Source organism: Mobula hypostoma, chromosome 6, assembly GCF_963921235.1.
Source record: "Mobula hypostoma chromosome 6, sMobHyp1.1, whole genome shotgun sequence".
NCBI classification, from domain to species: domain Eukaryota; kingdom Metazoa; phylum Chordata; class Chondrichthyes; order Myliobatiformes; family Myliobatidae; genus Mobula; species Mobula hypostoma.
In genome coordinates, this window is record NC_086102.1 from 70488816 (window position 1) to 70503514 (window position 14699).

General features: G+C 39.0%; 1 protein-coding gene across 18 annotated transcripts in view; it reads right to left on the reverse strand.

Moving 5' to 3' along the window:
* map3k7cl (map3k7 C-terminal like) overlaps window positions 1-13581 on the reverse strand; it is a 98609-nt gene extending 85028 nt beyond the window's left edge. Inside the window, exons 1-8 of one of the 18 annotated variants that reach the window (XM_063050939.1) lie at window positions 13454-13537; window positions 8640-8757; window positions 7253-7317; window positions 6332-6621; window positions 3611-3653; window positions 2604-2674; window positions 2432-2496; window positions 1877-1991 (exon numbers count right to left, since the gene is read on the reverse strand). In XM_063050939.1, the coding sequence (XP_062907009.1) occupies window positions 1877-1991; window positions 2432-2496; window positions 2604-2674; window positions 3611-3642 (283 nt within the window). In that variant the 5' untranslated portion in view covers window positions 3643-3653; window positions 6332-6621; window positions 7253-7317; window positions 8640-8757; window positions 13454-13537. Of the gene's footprint in view, window positions 1-1876; window positions 1992-2431; window positions 2539-2603; window positions 3554-3574; window positions 3654-5850; window positions 6006-6331; window positions 6622-7252; window positions 7318-8639; window positions 8758-13453 lie in introns of those variants that run through there. The other 17 variants (XM_063050938.1, XM_063050940.1, XM_063050945.1 and 14 more) reach the window with 17 other exon arrangements.
* Between the last annotated feature and the right edge of the window lie 1118 nt (window positions 13582-14699).

A 14699-nucleotide genomic window follows, 5' to 3' on the forward strand; every position in this document is an offset into this window, starting at 1 on the left:
TGAGACAGCCTGGCACTGAGTCAAATAGATCCTGGCTTAAAAGCTAGCAGAAAATCACTGGCACTGTGTCTCTCTAAGAAAGGCATCAGTAGATATGGCTGCATCTCCTGGCTTATCTGTCCAGTGTTGGTCAAATATTATACATTTTGCATGCATCCAACTTCAACTTAGACAAGCCTGTATGCACATTGGAGTTCAGGCCATTGAATCCTATGGTATCCTGATACTGAGTGAGTATCCCCAACACTGACTGAAAGAGGGTTATAGAGAGGCAGTTGCAAGGATACTGTCGTGGGTAGGGCATTTTAGATGCTTTATATTAACTGTCTATTTCTCCCCTGAGCTCTGCACACACTTTAAGTTGAGGGCCCATACTCAATATGTTTCCATTCACAGTTTTGTGCTTTGTGTGTGGGACATGGCGTCCAATCTTCTTGTGAGACATGAACCATTTTACCTTCCTCTGTCACAGACACCAACAATCTTTTCTGAGCTCACACCTCTTGAGTGGTTGCAGCTGGACAGGACTTCTGGTCTGGTATTCAGTTCACTAAACATTCCTTGCAGCAATTCCCTTTGATTGTCGCTGACATTTAAAATTTTATTTGCATGCAATTTCTCATCTCTGAGCACAGCCAAATATGTGACGTAACTGCTCTGATAGATTGATGAGGAAAATTGGTTATAAATACAATATCTGGATTTCAGCTCAACTCCAAACTACTCGTTGTTTGTTCATCTGGTGTAAACTATTGGATAGCATAAGCAGCTGGCCTCTAACCCTGGATGTAATGAGATTCCTCCACAGAGCGAATCAAGTATTGAGATGGAGTCACCTGACACTGACACGTTAGATAGATCATCACACCGAAGGACCATACCACTAGATGAAACTGACACCTTGTGCGATTAGTCAGACTGGCTGTGCTGGTGAATGGAGGAGGTATAAGCAATGATGTTGATTGAAAACCTGTGCTACAGTGACCTCCAATATGAAGGCCCTGGCTATTAACACTGTTTATGAGTGACTGGCATTAGCAGTAGGAGGAAACAACCTGGAAAGGAGTTAGGAATACCCAGCAATGAGTGAGACAGAATTTTGCAATACCTGGAAGAAGCCTTTGGTTTATACTGAATGATAATGACCTTAATGCCAAATAAAGCGCACCGTGGGACTGAATCACAGCCCTGCACCTCACCACGCTCTCGGAAGCTGAGATTGAGATATGCTCTGGGACTGAGATTGAAAGATATCTTATTACAGAAACACAACTTCATACAAAAAAGGGATAGGCCTGGCATTGACATTGACACATAACCTTGCACTGACCATGTGAGGCCCCAACACCCATGCTGATTGACATATTAAAAGATATGAGTGGCCATGAAAGGTGAGGGGCTGTTTTTTGTCGATAGAATCAAATAGGCAGATAGGAGGAAGATCTGTCTGATTCACTTACAAATGTAGCACACCAAGAAAGGAAAAAAAAATGATAGTCAAAAATAAATTGAAATGATGAGTCAACCAATGTCAATTATCATGTACAATTAATCACAATTAATCTTTGCACATTTAAAGACTAAATTACCACTTCTATGTCACAAGAAAATATGATAAATATAAAATATTTTAATAATCAGCTCCAGCTGATCAACATATTCTAGCATATTCTAGCATATCAACATTATTATTTTATTAATTCTCTTCTCCCATTGGATAAAACATCTATCATTTTCTAGCCTCTTATTTCATTAAGTAAAATACTTCGTAAGTTTTCTCTTTATAATATAATTATTCAGATTTGAAGTGTTGACTTAACGAATATGTTTAAGAGTATTCATCTTGACATTAAGAAATTGAGAAGTATTATCATACCTGTAAGGTCATCTAGGCTCAGGGAAATATGGACAGGTTTATCTGAAGGTAACCTCCTTGTGGTAATCATATGGCCAACGGTACTAGAGGTCTGACTGTAGTTTTTGTTCTTATGCTGTGCAATTCAAAAGATAGTGCAATTCAGTACAATTTTCTTGTATTTACTTAGAAAGTCTTTAAAGCACTGAATATGTAAACTAAACTCTGCTTAAAGTATGTTTGCTAAACAGAACCTATTCCCTTCAAATTGCAAATGTAAAAGTGAAAGTAAAGTTAATAGTAATCATTCATGATAAAACAGGGACAGAAAGCATCAGAGTTCATTGAGTGTTTGATATCTTTCTTCTCAGTAATAACTTCAAACATTTACAACCATGTATTGTATTTATTGTACAGAATGTAAGGTCAAGAAAATAGTTTAGTTGCCAGTCATCATAAGGGAAGTCTAACAGACAATACAAACTGCTGAAAACCAAAAGTAAACTTTTGTTTCCTTTGTTATAAAGGCACAATTCAGATGTAGCGCATGCACACAGCTCACACCTCTTGCCTTACCTTCCTCAGTTCGACACCTGCCAATGCAAGATTCTGGACAGAGTTCTCTCTTGACTGGTCTTTGCCTTGGTGGAGCATTAAAGATCAAATGTGAGACAGAGCACCTGCTGCGTGGCAACAAATTGACAGTGTTAATAGGTAATGAAGCAGCTGGCAGACAGCACGCTGTTACCTGCACTTCCCATGGGCTCAGGGCTCCTCCGGGCCTGCTTTCTGCCAGCTGGGTTTCCTCTCCTTTCCCTGCTGAAAAAGGCACCGAATTTTACTCACTTCCACAAAAGCACAGAAATTCCTCTCTGCAGTGTGTGCCTCGCATCACATTGTTCATAAACTTTACAGCACAAACCGTCTTAAAACTAGAAAACGATTGTCAGCATGACGCTATCAGTCTCAGTTCAATACAGCAAACTCCTTTAAACAACATGACTCCAGTCAGTAAAAATGCCTGTGACCCCAATTAGCACAGGGTGACATAGCTTGTTTGGACTGCAGCTGCAACAGTACGTTAATGTACCATGATGCAGCCTTCCAAACTGAGGCTCTGTGTGCCTGTGCTTTTGCACAATATGACAGAATGGTACTACACTTGAATGACAGTAATGACAGGTGTCAGCCTCATCTGACTCGAAAGTCCTCTACATATTTTGGCATGTTTTCTGCAACTCATATCAAATAACCACATTTTGAGATACAGCATTCACTTATAGCACTGGTTGCTGAATTTGACAGTCAACCTCCAGCCATAATTTGTCAGTAAAATCAAGGACACTTTCTTAAATATATTGGGAAATTCTTGAAGTTTTATAGATCATAGAGGAGACATTTGCAATGATGGTCATGGTTTTGGAAACCAAAAAAAAACTTAAATTGGATTAAAATATGAAGGTTTAAAGCTAGCTAGATAAGTAATTAATCTTCTGAGGGCTCTAGTAGCTATTTATAATCACCCTTTTTTTGTTATATCTCCTCTTCTTTTAGTTTGTCCCAAGCTACATGCCATTCCCTAGCAAACCGGACAGGCAATAAACCCCCTTAATGCCCTTCTGGAATTGTCTTCTAATAAATGCAAGAGAGCGACCTCATGAGCCTTGTCCTTCAGTTTTTCTTCCACCTCCACAGGGAAGCACCTCGTACCATCCTTACCTGATAGATTATATTAAACATTCTTGGTCACAGTACCTCACTCCAGCAATTCCATTATCAACATGCATTGGCACAAAGTCTAAAAATAATGAAGAATTGTCAATGCTTGAAATTATCACTGTATGCTTGAATAGTGACGTACATTCTTTTTTAATCTTTCAATGTGCAGAGTCATTAACCAAATGTCATTTTAATAAGATACTGTTCATCTCTTTGAAGGTATTTGTAAAATATTAATTAAGACATGGATTGTAGCTATTTAGGATGCCACACTATATGGTCAAGGCCTTGTAAACTATGAAGAGCACACGCTGGTGAGACACCAAGCACTTGAGATGTCAGTTATATGGGTGGGATTGTTCCAGTGAAAACTTAGAGAGATACAGATCAATACAGCACAGGGAAAGTCCCTTTGGCCTAACTTATCAATGCTGGCCACAATACCCATTTAAACTAGGCCCATTTGTTCACATTTGGCTCATATCCCACTCAACCTTTCATATCCATCAACCTCTCAAAATATCTTTTAAATGTTGTTCTTGTACTTGCCTCAGCCACTTCCTCTGGCAGCTTGTTCTGTATAGCATGTTCTCTTTATGGAGATCACCGCTCAGGTCCCTTTTAGATCTTTCCCTATCACCCTGAACCTATGCTCTCTAGCTATTGATTCCCTTTAACTGGGAAGAACTGTGTATTCATCCTATCTATGTCCCTTTTGATTTTATAAATCTTACAAGAACATCCCTCAGTTGCCTAAGCTCCAATGAATAAAGCCTAAGCCTACACGTCCTCTCCTTATAACTCAGGCCGTCATCTCTTGGCTACATTCCCATAACTCTCCTTTGCACTGTTTTGCAGCTTAATAACACCTTTCCTATAACAAAACTCTAGATGCAGCCTCGGTAACGTCTTGGACAACTGCAAGATAATGTCCCAGCTCTGAGACTCAATGCCCTTTCTAATGAAGGCCAGCATGCCAAACACCATCTTCATCAGTCTACCTATGACTTTAAATTTCAAGAAACTGTGTACTTGTAGTCCTAGGTCCTTCTGCTCAGGGCCCAACTATTCACTCGGAAATTCCTGGCCTAGCTTTATTTCCTATTCTGTAGCCCCTCACACTTATCTGGATTGAATGCTACTTTCCATTTGCTGGCTCATTTACCGAGCTGATTGGTAACTTTTGACAACCATTTTCACTGTCCGTGGCACTTAGTGTCATCTGCAGACTTGCTAACCATGCCATGTATGTTCTCAGTGTTTATATAAGTGATCAAAGTGGACCCAGCACCAATCCCTACAGCACACCACTTGTCACAGGCCTCATCGCCCTCTTCTTCCTACCATCAAGCAAATTAGACATACACTTAGTTAGCTCTCCCTGGATTCCATTGGCTATCGATCCAGACAGTGTACCGTATAGGTTTTTACCAAGTGGCTTGCTAAAATCCATAAAAACAAATCCACCATTCTGGCTGCCTCTTCAAAAAAATCTAATGGATCTGTCTATCCAAATGCTGGAAGATCATATCCCTCAAAATCCCCTCCAGCTACTAAGGCCAGGCTCACTGGCCTGTAGTTCCCTGGCTTGTCAATGGTGCCCTTCTTGAAGAATGGTATCCTAACCACAATCCAGACTTTCAGAACTTCACCTGTGGCTGAAGTACGAAGACCAGACTGTTAAGGGTGGATTTGATAGAGGATTTCAAAATCATGAAATATTTCTAACGTATGGTTAACAGGAGGGGGCAGAGTTTTCATAGTTTTAAGGTACTTGAAGTAGGTACAAGGGTGATGTCGGAGTTAAGTTTTTCACACAAAGAGTGTGGGTGTGTGGGATGCACTGCCAGCGAAGTGGTAGAGGTGGATACAATAGGGTCTTTTAAGGGACTCTTAGATAGGTACATAGAGCTTAGAAAAATAGAGGGTTATGCAGTAGTGAAATTCTAGGCAGCTTCTAGAGCAGGTAATATGGTTGGCACAACATTGTGGGCTGAAGTGCCTGTATTGTATTGTAGATTTCAATGTTCTATGTTTCAAAATTGGAAACAGTTCCTTTGTTTAGAATGTCAAAATTGTTAGGAAATAAAGTTTAAAAAAACATGAACAGTATTTTTTTTAATATAATCTGAAATGTGGTTTTTGGGGTGGTGCACAGAAAACAAAGAGTTGGAATTTTATTATTGATTTAGTTTTTGGGACAAGGGCTCTGCTGCCAAGATCTAAGGGATCAGCAGTATATTTCCAAGTCAAGCTATAGTAACTTCCCTACTTACATTCATCCAGGCAAGGGGAAAGTATTGCATCACACTCCTGATGTGCTTTATTGAAGATGAAAATGGTGCCAGCCAGGTATGGTGTAGCTTGTTGCAGAATTCTCAGTCTCTGACTTGCTTTTGCAACCACGGGATTTATAGTGATGCCTGGGTAGCTGAAAATGGATTTGCTATTGAATACAGACTAATGGGACTATCAGAAGACACCTTTGTCAGCATGGGCGAGTTGCGCCAAAGAGCCCATTTCCATTGTGTGTAATTTTATGACTCTATGAATATGGAAAAGAGACGTTTAGACACTTTGATGTATGAAATGGTGAAAGCTTAGCACTGTTGCGATATGAATATTACCTGTAACTTAACAGCACCTGCCTAATGTTTGTTAGTCTTGCTTCATACAGATGTTAACTCCTTCATTCTCCAGAGAATTATGAATGGAATTAAACATAGCACATCCACCAATGAACAAGCCCCTTCTGACCTTATGATGGAAGGAAGTTCATGGTGAAGCAGATGAAGATGGTTGGGGCAAGGATACTACTTCAGCAGTTTCTCATGTCAATATCCTGGATCTGGAGTCTCTTCTAACTTCAGCCTTTGTACAAGCCATCACTCCAACTATAGGGCATTTTCCCTGGATGCCAGTTGACTTCAGTTGCGCCAGGGCACCTTGAAGGTGGACCTAATCAAATGCTTCCTTGACGTCAATGTCAAAGACTACCACTGTCGTCTCAGAAGTATTTTTGAGTTCAAAGCTAGAGCTGAATGGATCTGGGAAAAAAAGACCTAACAGGTTATCAGTGAGCAGGTGATTGGTGAGTCAGTCCTGTTGATAAGGTTGGAAATGACACTTCCATTGCTGTGGTAATGATTGATAGTAAACTGAGTGGGTTGATACTGTTACTCATGGGGTGTGACAGCAATCAGTACTAAGCCCGCAGTTATTTATGATTGATATTAAAGACTCAGATGATAGATGTGAGTGCAATGTGTCCAAGTTTGCTGACAATACAAAGCCTGTTTTCTTTTTACTACCATGATGTAATGAACAGCAATGATCTGTCTGGATGGCATGTAATAGAAAAGCTTTTCATGTATCACAGTATATGCTACAGTAATAAACCAATACCAGTTAATTAGTCTACAAATAGATTCAGACAAATTAAGAGAAGGGAAACGAAGGAAGCAGGTAGAATATAATGTGAGCAATTGCTAGGTTATAAATGTTAGTAATAGGAATGAGGGGAAAAATAGTATTCTAATGGTGAGAAACTATTATATTTTAATATGCAGGAGGATCCTAGCCATCTGGTTCATGAGACACAAAAAGTAAACATTCAGGTACAGAATGCAATTGGAAAGGCAAATTGAGAAACAGAAGTTTTTTTTTAAATTGCCAAACCTGTACAGGGCTTGGTGAGATCAAGTCCTCACTTAGATGAGTGTGTCCAGTTTGGGACTCCGTACCTAAAGAAGGATATAGATGCCTTAGAGTCAATGTAGTGAATACTAAATATTAATAGATGATTGCTGTGATGAGGGGAGATGTCCTGTGAAGACTAATTGAGTGTGATTCATCTAAAAACTGAAAAATAGGAGCTGGCATGCAGAATCCTACGAAGGGTTGTCAAGAGAGTTCCAAGAGTGACTAAAAAAAACAGGGAATATTGATTTCCAATCAGTGGTCACTATTTGGAACTATGATGAGATGAAATTTTGTTACATGAAGAGTTACTAGTCCAAGGAATTCTATAACTCAGTTATTGATTAATTCAAGGCAGTGCTCAATCAATTTTTGGACGCTAAGGAAAATGTGAGAATATAGATCTTTGAACTGGTCTTGCAGCACAGAATCAGCTAGGATTTTACTGAATGGTAGATCAGGTTTGAGAGGTTATTTTCCTCTACTTCTCAAGCTCTTATGTTTTTAAGATGGTAGATTTCATATTAGCTTTCAAAAGGAAATTGTTTATGTATGTATCTGAAGAGCAAAGAATTGCAGAACTATGGGAATAAAGCAGGAGAATCGAGCTAAAGATTAGGTTACCATGAAGATGAAGAAAAGGATTTTTTAACTGTATCATTCCAACTCACTGATTTGTATTTCCAAGACCCTAAATAACCCCTACTGATTTCCAAGGGCTTAATTTTTACTTCACCTCCATCATTTGTAGGTTGAGTTGGTTGAAAATACTGATACCTGATGGGGAGTTTCTAAATATTGTAATAATACGTGGAAGGGGACAATGAATGACTCATGTTCAGTGTTTGAAAACTTGTCCCCATGGAGAACAAAGTGAGCTAATCTCAACTGAAGTCTGCTTATCCTCTATCCTAACCCAGAAAAGTGAAGCAAAAGGGAAGGCACATTAGTAAGCACTTCCCACTCCATATTTAAAAAATGGATTACAGAGAAGTGTTCCTAAACATCATGACATTGCATGAGAAACACTTTTTGACCCTTTGAGGTGATCGTAACCAATATTGAACATGACATGAACACTTCTGAAGATTGCTGCTCTGCATATCCTTAAGAGGCTTCATGCAAATCATTGGGTTACTAGGTTAGTGTTGGCCAATATATCAGCTGTTAATCAGCGTAGCTAATTGAGAATCTAAATGTGCATCATTGCATTTTTGTTTAGCAAATAGAAATAAAATGTAAGAGTCTAACATAAAATGTAATTAAATATGCAAACTAAAGGTAGGCTAATATTTGATGGTAAGTAGTAGTTATTAGGAAACTCAAAGCTATATTATATGATTTAATAGTTCCAGTGTTTAGATACCTTAAGTCAAAATCTCAGGGCAAGTAGGATTGATACAACTTGAGCACCATATAGAAGCAGTCCTGCTCTTCGTTCCAATGTTATGTCTGTAGAAATGTATTATGTTCCAATGTAAAGTCTGTAGAAATGTAATGAAGCTTTGGTTGGCTTTGTGCTGGGCAGTTATCATGCTATTTTTAACTATATCCTGCACTTATTTAATTGTGCTTTGCAAGCAGTGGAAAGCAAAAATAGATATTAAATAAATTTATTACTTAATGGGTCTGTGATCTTGTTCCAGCAATGGTGACCTTGGATTACTATTACTGGATTCTTTATGCACTTCGAGTACTTCCAGCAGGAATCTGCACATTGCCCTGTTGGTATTATTTAATTATTACCATGGCTTTAACCTGTTAATTCAAAATTCCAAGCTTAACCATGATTTCACCTGCTGGTTCCTACTGTTCAAACACTGTACAGCATGTCAGAACAATTTATCCTAGACTTGGCAGGTTGCACTCGGTTCATCTGAAGCACAAGCCAGGGAGCAGCAGCTGTTCATGTTTTGACCAGCCCAGCTGGAGATGAAAGGTTGATGCTGGGAAGAAGTCATTGAGGAAAAGGATTAAAAAATATATCATGTATTACAGTGCGAGAGTGCATTAGATAATATTGACATTTCTTTGAATGAAAGATTTGTTTTAGATAAGAAATTGAGGTTTACCAAAGATAACTGAAATGAGCTGGACTTTGCTCTACTCCGCTTACAGATTTTCTGTCTCTGAGCTGGACGAGGTCCATGTGCTTAAGTTGCTGCTTCCAACCTCATGTATTTCGCATCATTACTGACACTTGAACCATCTTCGTAGTTGTACTAATCCTCTGAATGTATCTCTCCCTTCTTTCCACGGCTTTAAATATGCTCCTGGGCTCCTCAGTTAGTCAACACTATTCACATCTGCAGCTATTGCAGATTAACCTCTTCTAGCCATTAGTTTACGCACTGATTCTGGGGAGAGTGGGAATCTAGAGATTGCCCAGTTCACCGGAATTTGCTGTAAATGTTTGCTAGTACCTAGGTCAGTTATTATTGCTCCTCCTCAGTCATCTCTGAATGGAGTGGCTTGTGAAATGAGGGCAATTAAGAGTCAACCACATTATTGTGGGTCTGGAGTCACATTTCATGATAATCCATTAGTTTCATTAGTTGAGTCTTAACCTTGACTTCTGGTTTAGAATTCACTGCATCTGTTCTCTTTACATATAAACATCACAACCCAAAGTACAGTCATCTCCTCAATTTACATTCAGTGGTCACTTCATTCGGTGGAGGAGTGGAATCCAGTGTGGTCTTCTGCTGCTACAGTCTATCCACTCTAAGATTTGACACATTGTGCATTCAGAGATGCTGTTCTGCACACCACTGTTGTAACACGTGGTTATTTGAGCTACTGTCACCTTCCCGTCAGCTTGAACCAGTCTGGCCATTCTCCCCTGACCTCTCTCATTAACAAGGCACTTTCAGTCACACAACTGCCAGTCACTAGGTGACTTTTGTTTTCTGCACCAACCTGCATAAACTCTAGTAGACTAGTGTGCGTGAAAATCGCAGGAAATCAGCAGTTTCTGAGACATTCAAACCACCCCACCTAGCACCAACAATCATTCCACAGTCAAAGTCACTTAGATCACATTTCGTCCCCATTCTGATGTTTGATCTGAACAACAACGGAACCTCTCAGCCATGTCTGCTTTCCTTTATGCTGCTACATGACTGGCTGATTAGATACTTGCATTAATGAGCAGGTGTACATGTGTACATGATAAAGTGGCCACTGAATATATATACCTTGTGCAGGCTCTCCACTCCCACTGTCTTCATCACTGTCAAGACCTAATATAATATTCTAATATAATTTTCACCAAAATTTTATTTCAGCTACTTAAAGAAAAAGAACTTCTCCAACAATTACTTGCACCCACATTGAAAAGCAAAAAAAAAGTACTGCAGATGCTTCAAGTCTGAGAAGGAAACAGAAAATGCAATATTTATCTATTTTAGATTTTCTGCATCTCACAATCCCTGCATTGTTTTGTTTTTTCTCTTCTATGTCCTGCATTTACATTTCCTCCAAAGTGATCAGCTGTGATTAACACGACTTCACATCGTCACTCAGCCAGTGCCACCACTACTTGTAATATCCAGATTCTTCTGGACTCTATCCTATTAAACCCTTTGTTCTCCACCCTTCCCCTTTTTCTCATGTTTTTTTTTAAGATTAGATTAGCAATATTCATCACAGGTACCTGTGAATATACTGTGAAATGCGTAATTTGTACCAAACCAAATCAGTGAGTTTTGTGCTGGGGACAACCCGTGAGTGTCTCCATGCTTCCGGTTCCAACAGAGCCTGCCCATAACTTACTGACCCTAACTGTGCATCTTTGGAATGTGGAAAGAAGCTGGAGAACGCAGAGGAAACGCATGCAGTGAAGAGGAGAACTTACAAATTCTTTACAGACAGCGGCAGTAATCGAATGCCGATCGGTGACCACTTGTGGTGTAACGTGATAGGAATTGACCCAATATATTAAACCTGCTTCTCTCTCTTCTGATCAGCTGAGTACTTTTGGAATTTTCTGATTTTACTTGCAACAGCCCTCCCCGTCTCGAATGTCCAATTATTAACCCTCGATTATCACAGAAGTTGATTTGCTCAAGTATGTCTTCTCATCTACTTTGATGTCAGTGACTCCACCAAATCCTGCACTGTGTCCTATTCCAGTTATTCTCCAGAATGAGTCAATTTTATGCCTCCTCGAGGAGGTAAACTTTGAAATCCTGCTTAATCATCCAAACCCTTTATGATTTAACTACATATAATTCTCCCTGGCATAATCTCCCATTAATAGAACACCCTGGAGACAAAAGTTCACCATAGCTGCTCTTATCTGCAAATGAACAAGTACCATAGCTAAACTCACCTTCTTACTGCCTCATACTCTATGATGACAAATGAACTTTGATTTTTTTTTTACCATGACAGCAAACTTCAATTTAGTTGCCTTCAATGCATTCCTGAACTCCTGTCCATCTCTGAAGCAAAATACAATGTATTCTTGTTTCCCTGTTGATTACATCTTTGTTGGCAACGTACTGTATACAAGTACTCCTTGAACGACATCTTATGCTTATGATACCCAACTTGAAGTTCCAACCATCTTTCAACCACTAAAGCCACCATAGTTTGCCCAAGGCTGACACAGACTGCTCATGTTCTCTGCTTTTTATTCAATAAAGCTGAATTTCAGAATTCACATTCTTTCCTAGATAGAGGACAAGCAGTTCCATTTTTAAATTATTCACTGCCTCTGCCCCATGCAGCATCAGATTTGATTTGTCAACTCAAATACTCAAAAAATCTACAATTGTATCATGACTGGCTGCATCACTGTTTGAAATGAGGAAGGGGTTTGCTAACACACAAAATCAAAATAAGTTGCAGAAACTTGTAAAATTAGCCACTCCATCATGGGTACTAGCCTCCACAGTATCCAAGACATCTTCAAAGAACAGTGCCTTAGGAACTATTAAAGCCATTTTTGTTGGGTTGGAGAGGGATACAGCAAAAGAGTGAGATGAAATTGTGGTCAGATTTAACACAGTAAAATGGGTTTCAAGAAGGTGTGAAGGGTCTGAGTTGGTGGAAGCCAGCAAGCTAGATCATGTAGTGTTGAGAAATGAAGATGGAGAAAGGAAGCTCATTGAGAGCAAATGAGCCTGGAGACAGCAGATGTGTGGATGGGAGTTTTGATCAGAATCAAATTTAATATCATTCGTATATGTTGTGAAATTGGTTAACTTTACAGAAGTAGTACAATAAAATACATGATAAATAAATATAGAGAAAAACTGAGTTACGTTAAGTATATATATGTTTATTAAAAAGCTAGATTAAAATAAGTGCAAAAGAAAACAAATTAAAAAGGTAATGTGAGGTAGTGTTCATGGGTTCAATGTCCATTTAGAAATCAGATGGCGGAGGGGAAAAAGCTGTTCCTGAATTGCTGCATGTGTGCCTTCAAGCTTCTGTACCTCCTTCCCAAAAAAATGCTTCTATGGCTTTGACCTACTCGCCGTCTATGCCCTCAGCTGTCCCAATCTCAATAATCATTCTTCTTACATTTCTTCTCACCAATGACCACATAGAGCTCATTATTTTTAATCTTCCCCTCTGGCTCAGTCTTATTTCCTTGTGGTTCTATGAAGCACTTTTAGGCATCTTTCAATATTGTGGCAAAAATTGTTTATGAATTCTTAATTGCACCAAAACCTCAGGGGTGGTGTAGACTAGTGGTTTGTCCAAGTGTTCAGGACTTGCATTGTTAAATCTATGGTTTCATTCAACAGATTATTTCCCACATAATGAAAGCTGCTTACATCTTGACCTGGTCTGTAATAATCAGCTGGTGATTATCTATCTCCAGTACTTACTTTTTTAATCACTCAATTGGATTGAACCTGCAACGTGCTATACTTGTTGCCACTGAAGAGAATTTAACACTGCGCATAAACAGTTAAAATTGTCATGATCACTGTGTGAAAATAATGACTAAAAATGCCATCTGTAAATGAAAAATATGCATTATACACAGCATTCGTTTTAACCAATAGCAAAAGACCAAGAGTAAATGTTCGGCAGCCCATTCCTCTTTGGCCTGTGTTCACAGTACACAAACTCTTCTGAATGATAATACTGTGAAAAAAGCCCATTGGTTTTCTCAGTAGAAACACAACAGCAAAATCCACAGTGCTTCTTTATTTTACCTACCTTCTCTTCCTCTTTGTTTTGCCTTTTTGCTACATGCATGTGTTCTTTGTCTCTCATTCCAAACCTAGTAAGGGAGTGCTGCAAAGAGTTTCTATCAGTTATGACCAGAGTAATTTCAGAGAATCAACTGATCACATGGTTACTCAAGAATCGCTCACCAAACTGGAATTGCTTGCTGTCCTCTAGTGGCAGATTAGAGTTAATACTCATATTTTCTCTCATTTCCAAACCTTTGCCCGGCACTATTCTCCTCATTATTATATAAAATTTCAATTTATAATTATTCATTTATAAAATAATTATCCCCTCTCATTCCAAACAAAGTAATAACTAAAATAATATCCATGAGCCTCAATGACACTTTATTGACTGGAAACACTGAGGTCAGGCAGGGAGAAGGCAACATAGTTCAAGTTTCAGATCAAGACAATGCATCCTAACCAGCTGAATGTTTCCGGCATTTTCTATTATTAATTCAGATTTCCAGCATCTGCAGTTTTTTGAAAAATGAATTGTGAAACTTGGGAAGAGGATCGGAATGGGTTCACGATTGAGGTGTTAAGTAGTTATGTAGATGGTTTTCATGTGCCACGACCCCATTCTTGAGCCATGTATATGATATTGAATATCTTGAAACCATTCTGCATGACCATCATTATTCTTGGCAATTTTTCTTACAGAAGTGGTTTACCATTGCCTTCTTCTGGGCCTGCCTTTACAAGCTGGGTAACCCCAGTAACTATCAATACCCTTCATAGACTGGCTGCCTGGTGTCAGTGGTTGCATAACCAGCACTTGTGATATGCACCAGCTGCTCGTATGATCATCCACCACCTGATCCCATGACTTCATGTGACCCTGATCGGGTGGGGGGAGGCAATAAGCAGGTGCCACATCTTGCCCAAGGGTGACCTGCAGGCTGGCAGAGGGAAGGAGCGCCTTACACCTCCTTTGCTAGACACATATCTCCACCCCGCCACCCAGATAATCTATTCAGTAGATCTAATTGCCACTTTCTGATAATAGGCTAATGTGTTACACAATGTTTGAATGTAATTGAATTTTGAGATCGTTTCACATTTAGTATTTTTCCACATCTATACTGTTCTTAAACATGTCGACAAAAAACGGAATGATTATAAAATCACAAAATAAATTTAATCACAACAATCGGTGTACTTTTTCAGCGGTCAAAGTATGTTAATAAAAATTAGCATAAATATTAAATTACAAAATATATTAAATT